Source organism: Mastigoproctus giganteus, chromosome 4 (genome assembly GCF_048544385.1).
Source record: "Mastigoproctus giganteus isolate SK-2022 chromosome 4, ASM4854438v1, whole genome shotgun sequence".
Taxonomy (NCBI): Eukaryota; Metazoa; Arthropoda; class Arachnida; order Uropygi; family Thelyphonidae; genus Mastigoproctus; species Mastigoproctus giganteus.
In genome coordinates this window covers 147,082,620-147,096,005 of record NC_143578.1, presented here as the reverse complement: position 1 = coordinate 147,096,005, position 13,386 = coordinate 147,082,620, and the positions used below count along the sequence as shown (strand labels likewise).

General features: G+C 40.5%; 1 protein-coding gene across 1 annotated transcript in view; it reads left to right on the top strand.

Moving 5' to 3' along the window:
* LOC150087119 (uncharacterized) overlaps positions 1–13,386 on the top strand; it is a 447,878-nt gene that overhangs the window by 90,860 nt on the left and 343,632 nt on the right. Inside the window, exons 9-10 of the mRNA XM_090372381.1 lie at positions 3,523–4,036; positions 5,770–6,378. Coding sequence (XP_090228507.1) covers positions 3,523–4,036; positions 5,770–6,378 — 1,123 coding nt within the window. The remainder of the gene's footprint in view (positions 1–3,522; positions 4,037–5,769; positions 6,379–13,386) is intronic.

Here is a 13,386-nt window from a genome sequence, read left to right as displayed (position 1 = left end):
CTGCACAATCTTCTATCCGTAGATTAATCTCACCCTCATTGTTTCTTTTCTTCCGGCTAACTCACACTGCATAGATTCTATGCTGGCAACCTTAACTTCGTACTTAACAATGGCTCTTTTCGCGCTTAGGCTGCTTTTGATAAGAAGCATAACCCCTTCACCCATTCTATCTTCCATATCTTTCCTAAATGCATTATACATATCGAAGTGGAACTCATCATCGCTAATTTCCGGGTTGCACCTCGTTTCTATTAGCCCTGTTATATCAGCATTAGTTGTCCTTACCAGGAGTTCAAATTCAGTCATTTTATTGACAACACACCTGAGATTACTGTAGAAACAGTTGAGCCTAAGGAATATTTTACAGTTCACTACCCTGAACACCCCTTGAAGTTATTTAGGTTTTCTATCCCAAGCTATATCTTTTCTCTCATTTGAAGTATTGCTATTCTCAGAACACTCTATCAACGTTGCTTGTTGTGGGAACAAAAATTCGTGAGGTGAATACAAGTATTATTATGACCCATATCATCAGAGAAACGCTGATATTAATTATCCTTCTCTCTCCCCCGTAACTAGTAGTTTCCCTGAACCCTTAGGGTGTCCTCAATGATACTGGCACATATCCGTACACCACCATTGTTAAAATTAATACCATCTCTACAAAATAGATTCCTACTACCTACAAGCGGGCCACGCTGATAAAACTTCCCCCTCCCCCAAGAGCCTTGCATTTTCCTTAAAGTCTCGAGTTAATCCACAAGACCTTCAGCATATAGTCCCTCCCATCATCTCTGTGCAGAATTCCAGATACGCATGCATTACAGACCTAACTCGCGGCATTTTTGCAGCATAGTCTTATATTTCCCCAACAGATGGTCAGATCGTGCACGCTTAATATTGATAGTCCCCTACTGGAACGTCTTAGTACATTTCAGTCGTCTCCTGTCCAGAGCCTGTATGTGGAGGCATTTGAACCACCGTTATCGGTTCGACGTAAGCAGTCTTCTCTGAAGTATGCTTTAAAGCTAAAATTCCTTCCAGCTCACCCTGTGTGGACTGCGCTTTTGAGCCGCGTTAGGAAAATTTATACAGAGCCCAACAGATTGCCAATCGTCCTTACTGTATTAGTGTCCAAGGGCTGCCCTGAGAGCTTAACACTATGATAGACAAGGTTGCTCTTCCACCCTGGTGTGCTCACCTTCCAGCATGTGACTTCCCTCTTAAGAAATTGGTTATGTCTGATATTCCAGTATTTTACCTGTAACTATATTCAGCCCACTGAGCTGGTCATTCCAATTTCTTACGTTTCCACCAACGGCTCGAAGTCGGAGTCATATGCAGGATCTGTTGCTATCTTTGCAGACACCGCTATACCAGAGTAAATTTTCCTTGAATCTAGCATATATACTCCCCAGCTCTGCGCAATACAAATAGCCTTAGACCACATCAGAACTTGTGCATACCAATGGTTTATAATACAAATACAGTAGACTCTCAATTTTCCGGGATAGATGGGAAAAACAAATCCCGGATAAACCATTTCCCGGTTAATCCAAAAATACAAAAGTCCCCACATACGTAAGAGATACGTTCCAAGCAGCCTGGAACGTAATTCGGGTATAACTAATAACATATTGCTACTATATTATTATTGACAAATCTGAATTCCGCCCGATGCTTGTTAATGTTTGGCCATTTTGATACATCTTTATTATAATGATTCCTTAGAGATGTAAGATACACCGTTTTCAAACTTTTGAATAATTTCAAGTTTTTGTTTAACTAAAAACGCAACTCTTTTGCCTTTACACATCATTTTCGCGATTTCTGAACAAAAAAAAAAAAATTCTATAAAAAAATTCCGACATCCCTGACATAAATAACGAAACAAAATTTGTCCTTTTGCGCTGCGACGGAACACAACAATCGACGCGACGCACCAAAACAAACTAAACATTTGGTCACTCTTTTTTTTTTTTTTTTTTTTTTTTTTTTTGAGCAGCGGATGTGAGGATAGCGGGGGTTGCAAGACCCCTGCTATCCTCACATCTCCCAATGACGATTCCCAATCTCCCAATGACGACTTATAATGCCACTTGTCGCTTATTTGTGACTTGCAAAATACCTGTTTATACCTATTATAGTTATTACTTGAATTTTTTGATTTCTGGTTGATTATTTTATTATTATTATTATTATTTTTCTTTTAATTTGGAGCCTTGAAGTGTCCCGGTTAATCCGATCCCGGTTAATCGAGAATCTGCTGTATTCTGATTTCTTGAGCATATTACAGCGTTTATTATCATTGAGGTACAATTCTCATCCAGTCTTGTCTGGGGTTGAGCAGAAGATACATTCGCTGTATGAATATAAATTTGATATCCACTTTGCTGAATTCCTTGACACATGGTATTATGGGAAATTATTTGGCTGATACTGCAGCCAAATTAGCACTTCTCACCAATCATCATCATGACCTGTTAGTCTCTCCCATATAGACCACGGGCAAATAATAGACATAATAATAATAATGCACAACAAGATTCATTCCCAGTGGCAGAGAAATGGACAGACTTTAAATAAATTACATCATATAGAAACCGTGATCAAACAATGCCAGTCTAATCTGCCCTGGGATCATCAAGAGGAAGTTGTTCTTGCTCGGTTCCCCATAAGGCACACTGGTTTGACAAATTCATTTTCTCTAAGGGCCGATGCTCATCCTATGTGGGAGTCCTGCGACACCATTTTACCATTATGCATATTTTAATTGACTGTACGAATTTTAATGATATGTGTTTTATCGCTTTTTTAACCATCTGACTGAGATACTCGATCAAATTTTATTCGACAATGAGAAACTGCCAATCGTTTTTAAATTTTTACGTGTTAATTTTTATACATGTGTTTAAAATACTTAATATATATTTTATTACATATACTGCCTTTTATGCTTTTAATTATTGGAGCCTTCTGATGAATTCATTAGAATTTGATTAAATTGTAATAATAACTTTCAAAGGTTACTAGAATTTAATTTGAACTTTTTCTAAACTTGTCTTGGTGAATTTTTTTGGTGCATAGCCTACGCTGCTAATGCACCAAAAAAAAAAAAAAAAAAACAGAGAAAGAAATCGTAAACTGTTCAGTTTAAGTTTACTCCTAGTATAAACCAAAAGTTCTCACAGGCCGTGACCAATTATACAGTCCTACGAAGCTGTCTTATTTCTTTACATGTCAAATGTAATTAACGAATAAGTACTATGGTTATGGTGTCTCCCAAGACCTGGCTTCGGTAACCTTAAGAAAGTTAGCATGATAAGTAGTATGATAATAGGTAGCACAATCGGTAATAATGATCAATAGCATGATAATCGATTATGGCTTAATACTCGTATATTACAATTCTGAAACCAGGAGAGAATATTTAAATTATTATTTAACAATAATTATAATTAAAATTACCTAATATTTTAAATTAAAATCTTTTTAATATTCTTTCTTCATTTTCGTTATCAGTTGATAACTGTCCTTTTGAGGAACTCCCAGATGCTTATCCTACATATACAGATGTTATACAGACTGCTGGAATTACTTCTTTAGAAGCTTGCAAAGAATGTTGTAGTGATCTACACGAAATCAACTGTCGCTCATTTGCCTATTATTCTAGCAATAGTCAGTGTTTCCTTAGTGGAGAGGACAGCATCAGCGCAGGAGAGGGAGCAAAGCAGATACGTCCTGGTTTTCAGTATTTCGAAAGAAAATGTCAGTCGGAAAACCAATTGCTTTCAGCAACTGCATTGCCATCCACGAGTTATGTTCTCAATGAGAATGATGGTACAAGGAAATATGAAAAGCCAACATACAAGCCACAAGAACCCTCAAGTAAGTTGTTTACTTTTAACAACATTCTTGTTCAATTTCTTATTGATAAGGGACTCGCAGAACTAGTAACCAAAGGTGATGTTGAATCATATGTAATTCATATAACTTTCTGCACTCATCGGGAAAATTCACTATTTTTAGAGAAAAGGTGGGATTTCCAGGTTATAAAATCAACGCTTCATTTTACCATTTTATTTTAGGCAATAAATTATAATTAACATTACCTAATATTTTAAATTAAAATCTTGTGATCAGTGCAACTATATGAGGTTGCACTGATTTGTCAGTGCAACCTCATATAGTAACAAAAATAAAAAAAATAGCAAAACTGTTGGAAGCCTGTAGGCAATTTAAATTACAAAACGAAGCATCATTTACTGCTGTTCAGATTTCCAAATGTTCTTCTAATGTTATCACGTGATCACAGAGTAATCTCATAAACAACTTCAAATTTATATTTAGTTCTTTAGATGTATAGCTATATTTCTGTACTTAACTACTTCTTCGAAACAAAAGTTACCTTTCATTCTATTGTTTGAACAGCCCAACTAACAATTTCTACCCGTCGATGTAGAGAGGGTACCATCCAGTGATCCAGTTGCAGGTTCTATAGATTGAATGGGATCCAACACCTCGAAATCTTAGGTTTCCAGCTGCCACAATAGGAATCCGGCGTGTTTCCCTTGTACTCGTAAAAAGTCCCAGGACAAGCGTATACATGTATTGGATTGTGATTCTTGTGAGCTATAATGTGCTATTAGTGAGAGATATGCAAGGACTATTGTATATTTTTACTGTTTCTAGTGCAGAAAAAGGAAGCAGTTAGATACAATTGCCAAGACTCCCGCCTCCATGTGGCCAGGGGTGGGCGGCCAGGAAAGTCCTGGCCGCCCACGCCCACCTAGACGTTTTGAGTATAGTAGACAAGTTTGACAATACACCGTTTTCTCTTTGTGGACCACTTTGGGCAGCACTGCATAAAGACGTGAGCAAGAAATGGATAAAGATTTTATTTTAATTTTTTTTATTTATTTTATTTTATACATATATATTTTTTATTTTTTTATTTTTATTTTTTTATCTATTCTCATCCTTATTTCTTCGTCTTCTGCTGTCCTGTCTCCTGGGAATGAGTGTGTGTGTGTGCGTGCGCTGTTGTCGGCTTGCTGGCACGGAGTTCTTTTGAATTGCTCCAAACCCTATTTGGACATTCAGTACGCGACTGTTGAGGTTGGCCATGGTTCCTGCGCAGTTGTGGCCTACCTCCCCGTGGTGTAGACGGACACTGGGCAGGCTTTCCAGGTGATCGCCTGCCTGGTGACAAAACGGCCAGAAACAACTAAACAACACAACAACACACACACTGCACATACATAACGTTACACACATTTCTGGCCTTTTACAGTTCTTTCTGTAATCATCACAGTGTACAAAGGCGGAGTTGAACTTTCGTTCAGGTGCCGTCCCACATAAGATACTATACATGTCTACATAGTAGACAAGTTGCAATTGTCTGGACTGTTGTGAATTTCAGTGTTTTGGTAGAATTTTAAAAGTTTTACTGTATTATTAGTAGGTGTGGTCTAGTAATAATTACTATATACGCACCCGAGTGCTTAGGAATTTAGTAATCAGTGTTTGTTTTTTGGGAAATTAGCATTTCCGGTCCAGGAGCGAATACAGCTAGTTAAATGCAGTGTATTTAACTAGCTGGATTGCTAAGTTTGATTGCGTAGTATTAAAATCTTATTGTTTGAGCTATTATGGCTCATAGAAGGAGTGAGCAGTCTTCATCTGAGGAGGATTTGCTGGCGACGGATGACGAAGTGTTGGAGGAGATGAGGTTTCAAGAATAGTTAAAGACGCCAGTTGGTAGTTTAGAGGAAGAGAAAGCGAAGAAAAAGGGGAAAGTGGAGAAGAGAATAAGGCAAGAAGGGCACAGAAAAGGGTAAGAGTAGGAGATGAAGAGATAGATAATGGAGATAGTGAACATATGGGTATAGGAAAAGATATTTGGGAGGAGTTTTTGGAAATAAGACAAGTACGGACTAGGCTCCAAAAATTTCTATTTTGTGATGCAAATAAACTAACTAGAGCTACCATGAACAAGATTCTTTCAATGTGGGATACGTTGAAAGATAGAGCAATTAGATTTTTTGTGGAAAATCGAGTAATGGTATCTAGAGTTAAATACTGTAGACAGTTAATTCAGGATCAAGAACAACAATTTGAAAGTTATGCTTCTGTATTAAAGAAAGGAAGAGAAAAAGTGAAGGAAGAGAAAAAGGGAGGTGAAACTATAGTGGCCTTCATTAAGGCGAATACAGATAAATATACTATGAGTGAACAAGTTGAAGCAGTGGTGAATGAGGATATAAGACCTTTAATGAAGAAAGTTAAAGTAAAGAGAACAAGAAAGATTAGAGATAGAGGAATATTGGTTGAAGTTGATTCTATGAGTGATCTATATGAATTACAGAATAATAAGAGGTTGGAAGAGTCTGCTCTTAAAGTCGAAGTTCCAAAGAAACCTGGTTTAAAGATAATAGTATATGATGTTTATGCAAGAACTTTGGGATAAAAATTTGTTTGATCATGGATATAGTTTGGAAAGGGTTAAAAAGGAAGGGATTGTGAGGACTATTTCTTCAAGTAAGGAAGGAAGTAATTGGATTTTGGAAGTGCCCAAGGAGTTGAGAGATATATTAATAAATAAAGGAAGAGTCTATTGCCAGTGTACCTCATTTCGGGTGAAGGATATTGTCCTCATTCCAAAATGTTTTAAATGTTTATCTTATGGCCATGTGGCTTATCAGTGTAAGGGGAAGACCACATGTGGACATTGTGGAGAAGAGGGGCACATTTTTAAAGATTGTAAAAAGAAAAATGAAAGTGCTATATGTATTAATTGTAGGCGAAAAAATAGGGATTTTTGCCATTCAATTAGAAGCAAAGAATGCAGTGAATATAAGAAGTATTATGAACAATATAGGAGTAGATTAGATTAAGGATAGGAGAGAAATAGAAATGAAAAAGCTAAAGGTACTGCAAGTGAATGGGCAAAGATCCTTTAATGTTCCATTGAAGTTGAGTCATCGGATGGACGAAAAAGACTATGATGTCCTCCTTCTTCAGGAGCCAATCGTGGTTGGGAACCTTGTTAAAGGTTATAAAATAACTGATAAAATTGTGCAGTCCGGAGTAAACAGTCAGGCTGTTGTAATAGTGAGAAATTTAGACTGCGTGGCAACACAAATTGATGAATTGTGTTTTACTCATGGAGTCTGTGCTGAGATCTTGAGTGGGATCAGTAGCTTATACAGGGTGATTCACTACCTGTGCGACAAACTTGCAGGAGGTGTAGGGGGCACAAAGACGAATCGGAATCACTTAGCACTGCAGGGTCCGAAATGCCTTCGCCATGCGGTAGAGGACGTTGAACGGGAGGTCGCGTGAACAGCGATCCCGCTGGAAGTCAGCATTTGCGAACCGTTGAAACCAAGTAGCAAAAGTCCTCCGGAGTGGATAATCCGCAGGCTCCAATGATTGGACGCGTTGCAGATGGTATGAAATCATTTGATTTGTTGACAGTATCCTCCATACAGTGGATTGGGAAATACCCAATCGTTGGCCTATCGCTCGAGTACTCGTACTCGGATTGCCTTCTGCAAGACGTAGGACATTCTTCTCATTGTCTGGTGTCCTCGTCGTTCGCTCTCGATTCATGGTACTTCTCGTGAAACAACCAGTCTCACGTAATATTCTGTGCACACGTGCGAAAATCGTATGATGAGGAGCACGCCTGTGCGGGAAACGTTCCTGGTACAAGCGCAGAGCGGCGCGCACGTTACAGTCCGCAGCTCCATACGCGAGGTGCATGTCGACCAGTTCAACGTTTGAATAGTCGTCCATCCTACTGCCTCGGAAACCGGTTCGCAAATGCTGACTTCCAGCGCGATCGCTGTTCACGCGACCTCCCGTTCAACGTCCTCTACCGCATGACGAAGGCATTTCGGACCCTGCAATGCTATGTGATTCTGATTCGTCTTTGTGCCCCCTACACCTCCTGCAAGTTTGTCGCACTGGTAGTGAATCACCCTGTATATAAAATAAATAAATAAATTTTCTGTTTATACTCCGGGACGACCAAAAGTCAGAGGAGTTCACAAGATAGAGAAAATACAAGAAATAGCACCGCATTCAGTAGTCACGGGCTTGAACCCCGATCACTCAAGGCACGTGTACTTATGCACCCGCGCGCCTGACCACTAGGCTACGGCGGCCTATGGTAAATGTGCACTGCCAGTTCCATGATGAACTGCAGCCTTATTTAAACTACATTGAAAAAGTGGTAGTTGTATTACAAGGAATGAAAATTGTAATCGGTATTGATTCAAATGCAAGTTCAACAACTTGGGGAATTCGCGAGACTAATATTAGAGGAAATCAATTAGAGGAAATGTTGATAAGTTAGAGACTTAATATTGTAAATGAGCTGGGCCAGCCCTCTACCTTCAGTACTATACAAGGAGAATCTAATATAGATTTAACATTAACTGCAGAAGCATTGTGGAATAAGATATAGTGTTGGAGGGTTAAGGAGGACTGGACTACCAGCGATCATAGTTTTATCAGAGTCCAGATAAGAGATGAGAGGGTAGAATGCAATACAGGGTTTGAAAAGAGGTTTGCAGCGAGTTCTGCGAAGTGGCTGTGTGTTGAAGAAGAGATTACAAAAAGACTTAGATATAATAGAGAAGAAATAGATAGCTGCCAGGTTGGAGAAAGTAGTTAATGAGAAAATAGTTAGTTTTTATATATGAGAGTTGCTGCAGGTCTATGAGAAGGAGCACAAAATTAAAAAGGGTTGTTCCTTGGTGGAATGGGATATCAGCGGAAATGAGGAGAGGAGTGAACAGGGCTAGGAGGAATTTCCAGAGGGTACTGAGAAGAGGAATAAGTGAACAAATTGAGGATTTAAAGAGGCAATACCAACAAATCAAACGGGAATATGTTGGTAGAATTCAAAAAGAGAAGTGAGAAACATGGCGAAACTGTGTAAAAGAGGAAATTAATAAGAATGTAGAGTGTAGAGTGTGTTTAGTGTCAAACGGCACCAGGGGATTCCCCCATCTCCGCGGGCTATACATTGTGGGTGTGAAACAGAACACTGTCAATGCCAGAGGTTTAAAAGTGTATGGATTTTGTACATGTGTAGTGTCGTGTACCGTTGTTCCTCTGGTCATTTAGCCGCTGGGCCCCTAATAGGACCCAACGTTGTCCACACTCTGCCAACGTTGTCCAAACTCTGCCAACGTTGTCCACACTCTGCCAGTATTATAGTTATTTACTCTGGCAGGTCCTGCCACCTAATTTCCTGAGATTTCAGTGGCAAGGACCTTAAAAAAAATAAATAAAAAAATAATAATAAAAAAAAATAAAATAATAAAAAAGTTATAGTTATGGGTCAGCCATAAGAAATACTATTTATGCAAATAAATGTTGTTAAGTTTTTGGGTGTAGGGCTCATGCAATTTAACAATGGTTCAGACACTAGTAATTATAATTAAAAGAGAGAGAGAGGGGTGGGGAGACTGAAGACTGGGGGGAAAAGACAGAAATAAGGGGTCCATAGAGAAGATGACCCCCCAAATCAGTGGAGCAGGCCCATGCCCCACCAGAGGGAAGAGAGGGGCGGCGAGGGGAGGAGGAGACCAGAAGTCACCTCCCCCTCCCGCCCGGGGAGTGGAGGCAAAGGGCCACGCAAGGGAGCGTGGCTTAAAAAAAAAAAAAAAAAAAATTCTATAGAGTCCCAAAGGAAGGTCTTGTATCAGTCCAAGAATGGTTAGTTTAGTCGTGGTGCCTGTTCGTGATCCCTGTAGATAGCAATAAGTGTCCTCCTTCGGGTGAACAGTCCCTGGGCGAATTTTGTCAACTCCTTATGCTCCTCTTGCGAGTCCAACAGGTTTGATTCCCTGTCGCGAGGGAAGTAAGTCAGCTTTGTCATCAGGAGGCAGCGGAGATCCTCATAATTTTCACAGTTGTACATTATGTGAGACCATGTCTCCACTTCCCCACAGACACAGCGGGGATCGTTTACTAATTTAAAACTGTTTAGTTTGGCATTCAGGGCCCCATGACCTGTTAAAAGATACGTAGTGTACAGTCCAGGGTGAAACCATGATGGTGCTTTTGGGTATAATCTTCCGACATCAGGCAGAAATTTCCTCGTTATTTCCCCTTTTGTGGATTCTGACCACCTATCCTGCCAGACCTGCTGTAGGTGGGTGGCGAGTTTTGTTTTCTCTCTTTTTAGGTTTCCTGTAGGGTCAATGGAGTGGCCCAGGAAGGTGCAGGGAAGCCCTTTTGCGAGATGCTGCACCATGGCAGAACGCACCACCTCGAGATCAAGGGGGAGTGCTCCCGCCAGAACCTGTAAAGCATGTGTACTCACAGTGCAGCAGGCCCGTGTAATAGAGAGGAGTATTGTCCGTTGGATGGAATCGAGTGTCCTTCTGTTAACTGCAGTAGTTGCTTTCTGGAACCAGATGGGTGACGCGTAAGTTATGGCTGGTATAAATGTTGTTTTGTAATACAGTCCCAAGGTGTGCCTCTTGAGTCCCCAATCCCTTTTAGCTATTCTTGAGACGAGGGTAGAATATCTCCTTATTTTCTCTCGGATATGTTTCAAGTGTGGGTTGAAAGATTGATTCTTGTCCAGTATGATTCCTAGATATTTCATCTCACTGACTAGTTTGATAGTTGTATTTTCTACTTTAATTTGCGGTGGTCTACAGAGATTTAATGTTCCTTTCAGTAGCATTGAGTAGGTTTTCCCCGGTGATATCTTAAGAAAATGGACCTTCATCCAGTCTTGTAGAATTTGAATTGCTCGATTTGCCTGGGTTTCCAATTGAAGTCGATTGTCTGCGGCAAAAGTCAGTATCAGGTCATCTGCAAATGCTTGTGAGTGGACTTCCCCCAAGTCGAAGGACAGAAACTCATCCAATACCATACCCCAGAGGAGTGGTCCCAGCACCGATCCCTGGGGGCAGCCCCTGTAAACAGGCCTGGTCAGTTTCTTGTATGGAGTCACTACTTGTATTTTTCTCTTGGATAAATATGACTTCATTATTTTGTAAAGGTTGATGGGTGTTTTTGCCTTCCGCAGTCTGGCTAGGACGCTCGGCCACCAGATGGTGTCGAATGCCCCAGCAAAATCGACCGAAATAACCAAGAAATACTTCCTATCACAGGCAGCAGCCAAACTTAGGAAGCTGTTGAGAGCATCCACTGTTGAGGTTCCGGGTTTGAACCCAAACTGTGTGGGCATCACGAGATTTGCAGCTTCATAGTGGTGCACGAGTCGCTTGTGAAGCATCTTTTCAAGGAGTTTACTAGCAACTGGGAGCAGGGAAATTGGCCGGTATGATTCGGGTTGTTCTGGTGGCTTCATTGGATCTTTTAGAATTAATTTGACGTTGGCCATTTTCCAGTCGGCTGGAAAGACTCCTGTCTTCAGGCAAATGTTGAAGAGGTTTAGTAAAGTCTGCGGAGAGATGTCTACTACTACTTTTTTAATAATCTCCGGCTCCAGAAGATCTGGGCCTGGGCATTTTTTATTCCTTATTTGTTGCGCTGCCTGTTGTAATTCTTCTAAGGCAAAGGGTGGTTCCATTTGGTCTATATGATATGTTTCATTTCTATCGCAGATCTGCAGTTGTTCTGGTAGTTGCGGGTGTGCTGGTTTTTGGAAAATCACATCGAGGATGTTGGTGATAGACTGTTCCCAGGTGGTGGCCAATGTTCCCTGCGGGGTGCGGGTCGAGGTCATGACCTCACCCCTGGGGAGTTTATTCGTAGTGACTTTGTACACCACCCCCCAGGGGTCGGCATTTCCAGTCGTGCTGACTAATTGCTCCCAGGCCTTCTGCTTACTTTTTCGTATTAACTCAGTGTATCTGTTTCTCACCGCTGTGTATCTTTGTCTGAGTGCTGTTACTTCCACTTCCGGCCAGGTACGCTTGCCCTTTGGAATTGTTTTCTTGCCTTTATGACTTCTCTTCTAAGGTTCTGAATGTCCCGAGTCCACCAAGGGACTGCACCAGGTGTGGGCAATTTTCGCTTCATCGCAGTCTCACTGGCCACTATTATGGTCTTGGTAATTTTTCTCTGGATGTCGTCTGGGTCTTCTTGTCCATCCGCTTCAATGCGGTGTTGGCATAAGGTTCGAGTCAGCAGTTCCCCAAAGAGTCTCCAGTCAGCTTTGTTTACTGCAAAGCGGTTAAGCATCTGTTTGGCTATTGGTGTTCTATATAGAGATCGGTTGATTTGGAAGGTAATCACTCTGTGGTCAGACGTGGTCCAGGAGTCTTGGACTGTCCAGCCAGTGATGTGTCCTGCAAGGTTTCCGGTGGCAAGGGTGACGTCAATTGTTGCCTCCCACAGAGTATTACAAAACGTAGGTAGGTGGTGAGGCCTGTTTAGGACTGTCAAGGGAGAATTCGCCAGGAACTCCTCGAGACGCTGCCCATTTCCGGTGCCCCTTCTGTCCGGTGTTTGGCTGTGCCAAGCCGGGGAGCGACAGTTTACATCCGCCCCTACCAAGATCCGTTGGCCTGGAAGAGTGTCCAACACAACTTGGAGGTATCTCGTGGCAAATAAGAATGTATAGGGATTACCATACAAATTATTATTAGTATTAGTATTAGTAATGGCCGTATGGTGCAAGAAAGCCTATGGCTTATGCTGCACCAGCCAAAAAAAAAAAAAAAAAAAACAGAATAAAACAATGATAAAAAATAATAATAATAAATAAATAATAATAATTTATTATTAATAATAATAATTCGCTTCCCTGACCCGAAGGTACTATCCAGATGACTTTTGGATTTCCCCAAACTGTCAGCCTCTACCAGCGTAGGCAACTTATTCCAGTAATTTATAACTAGCTGGCTAAAATAAAACTTCCTGCAGTCCAATCTAAACATTTCCCCCCGTAACTTGAATTTATGTCCCCTAGTTCTAGCATCATTTATAATCTTGAAAATTTCGTCCTCATTCATTTTACTGATGCCTCTCAGGATCTTAAACACCTCAATCAAATCTCCTCTAAGGTGTCTAGTTTCCAAACTCTGCAACCCAAACTCTGCATTATTTGATAGAATGAAAGTTGATAAAGTTTATAGTACTATTAAAATAGAAAATCAGAGTACGAGGGACTGGGAGTCCTCCATGCGTGGTTTGCTCTCCTCATTGTTTCCTATAGATCAAATAAGTTTGGACAGTAGAGAACAAAGACAAATCAGGAAATTAAATGATGAATATGTGGCGGAGCAGGAAATTGAAAGTTTAATTACGGAGGAAGAATTGAAGATAGTATTGGAGAAAGTTAAGACAAAGAAAGCACCAGGCAGAGATGGATTGCTACCCGAAGTGAAAAATAATTTTGGCATGATATTTGTAAAGGAATTGGTAGAGTTATATAATGTGTGCTGA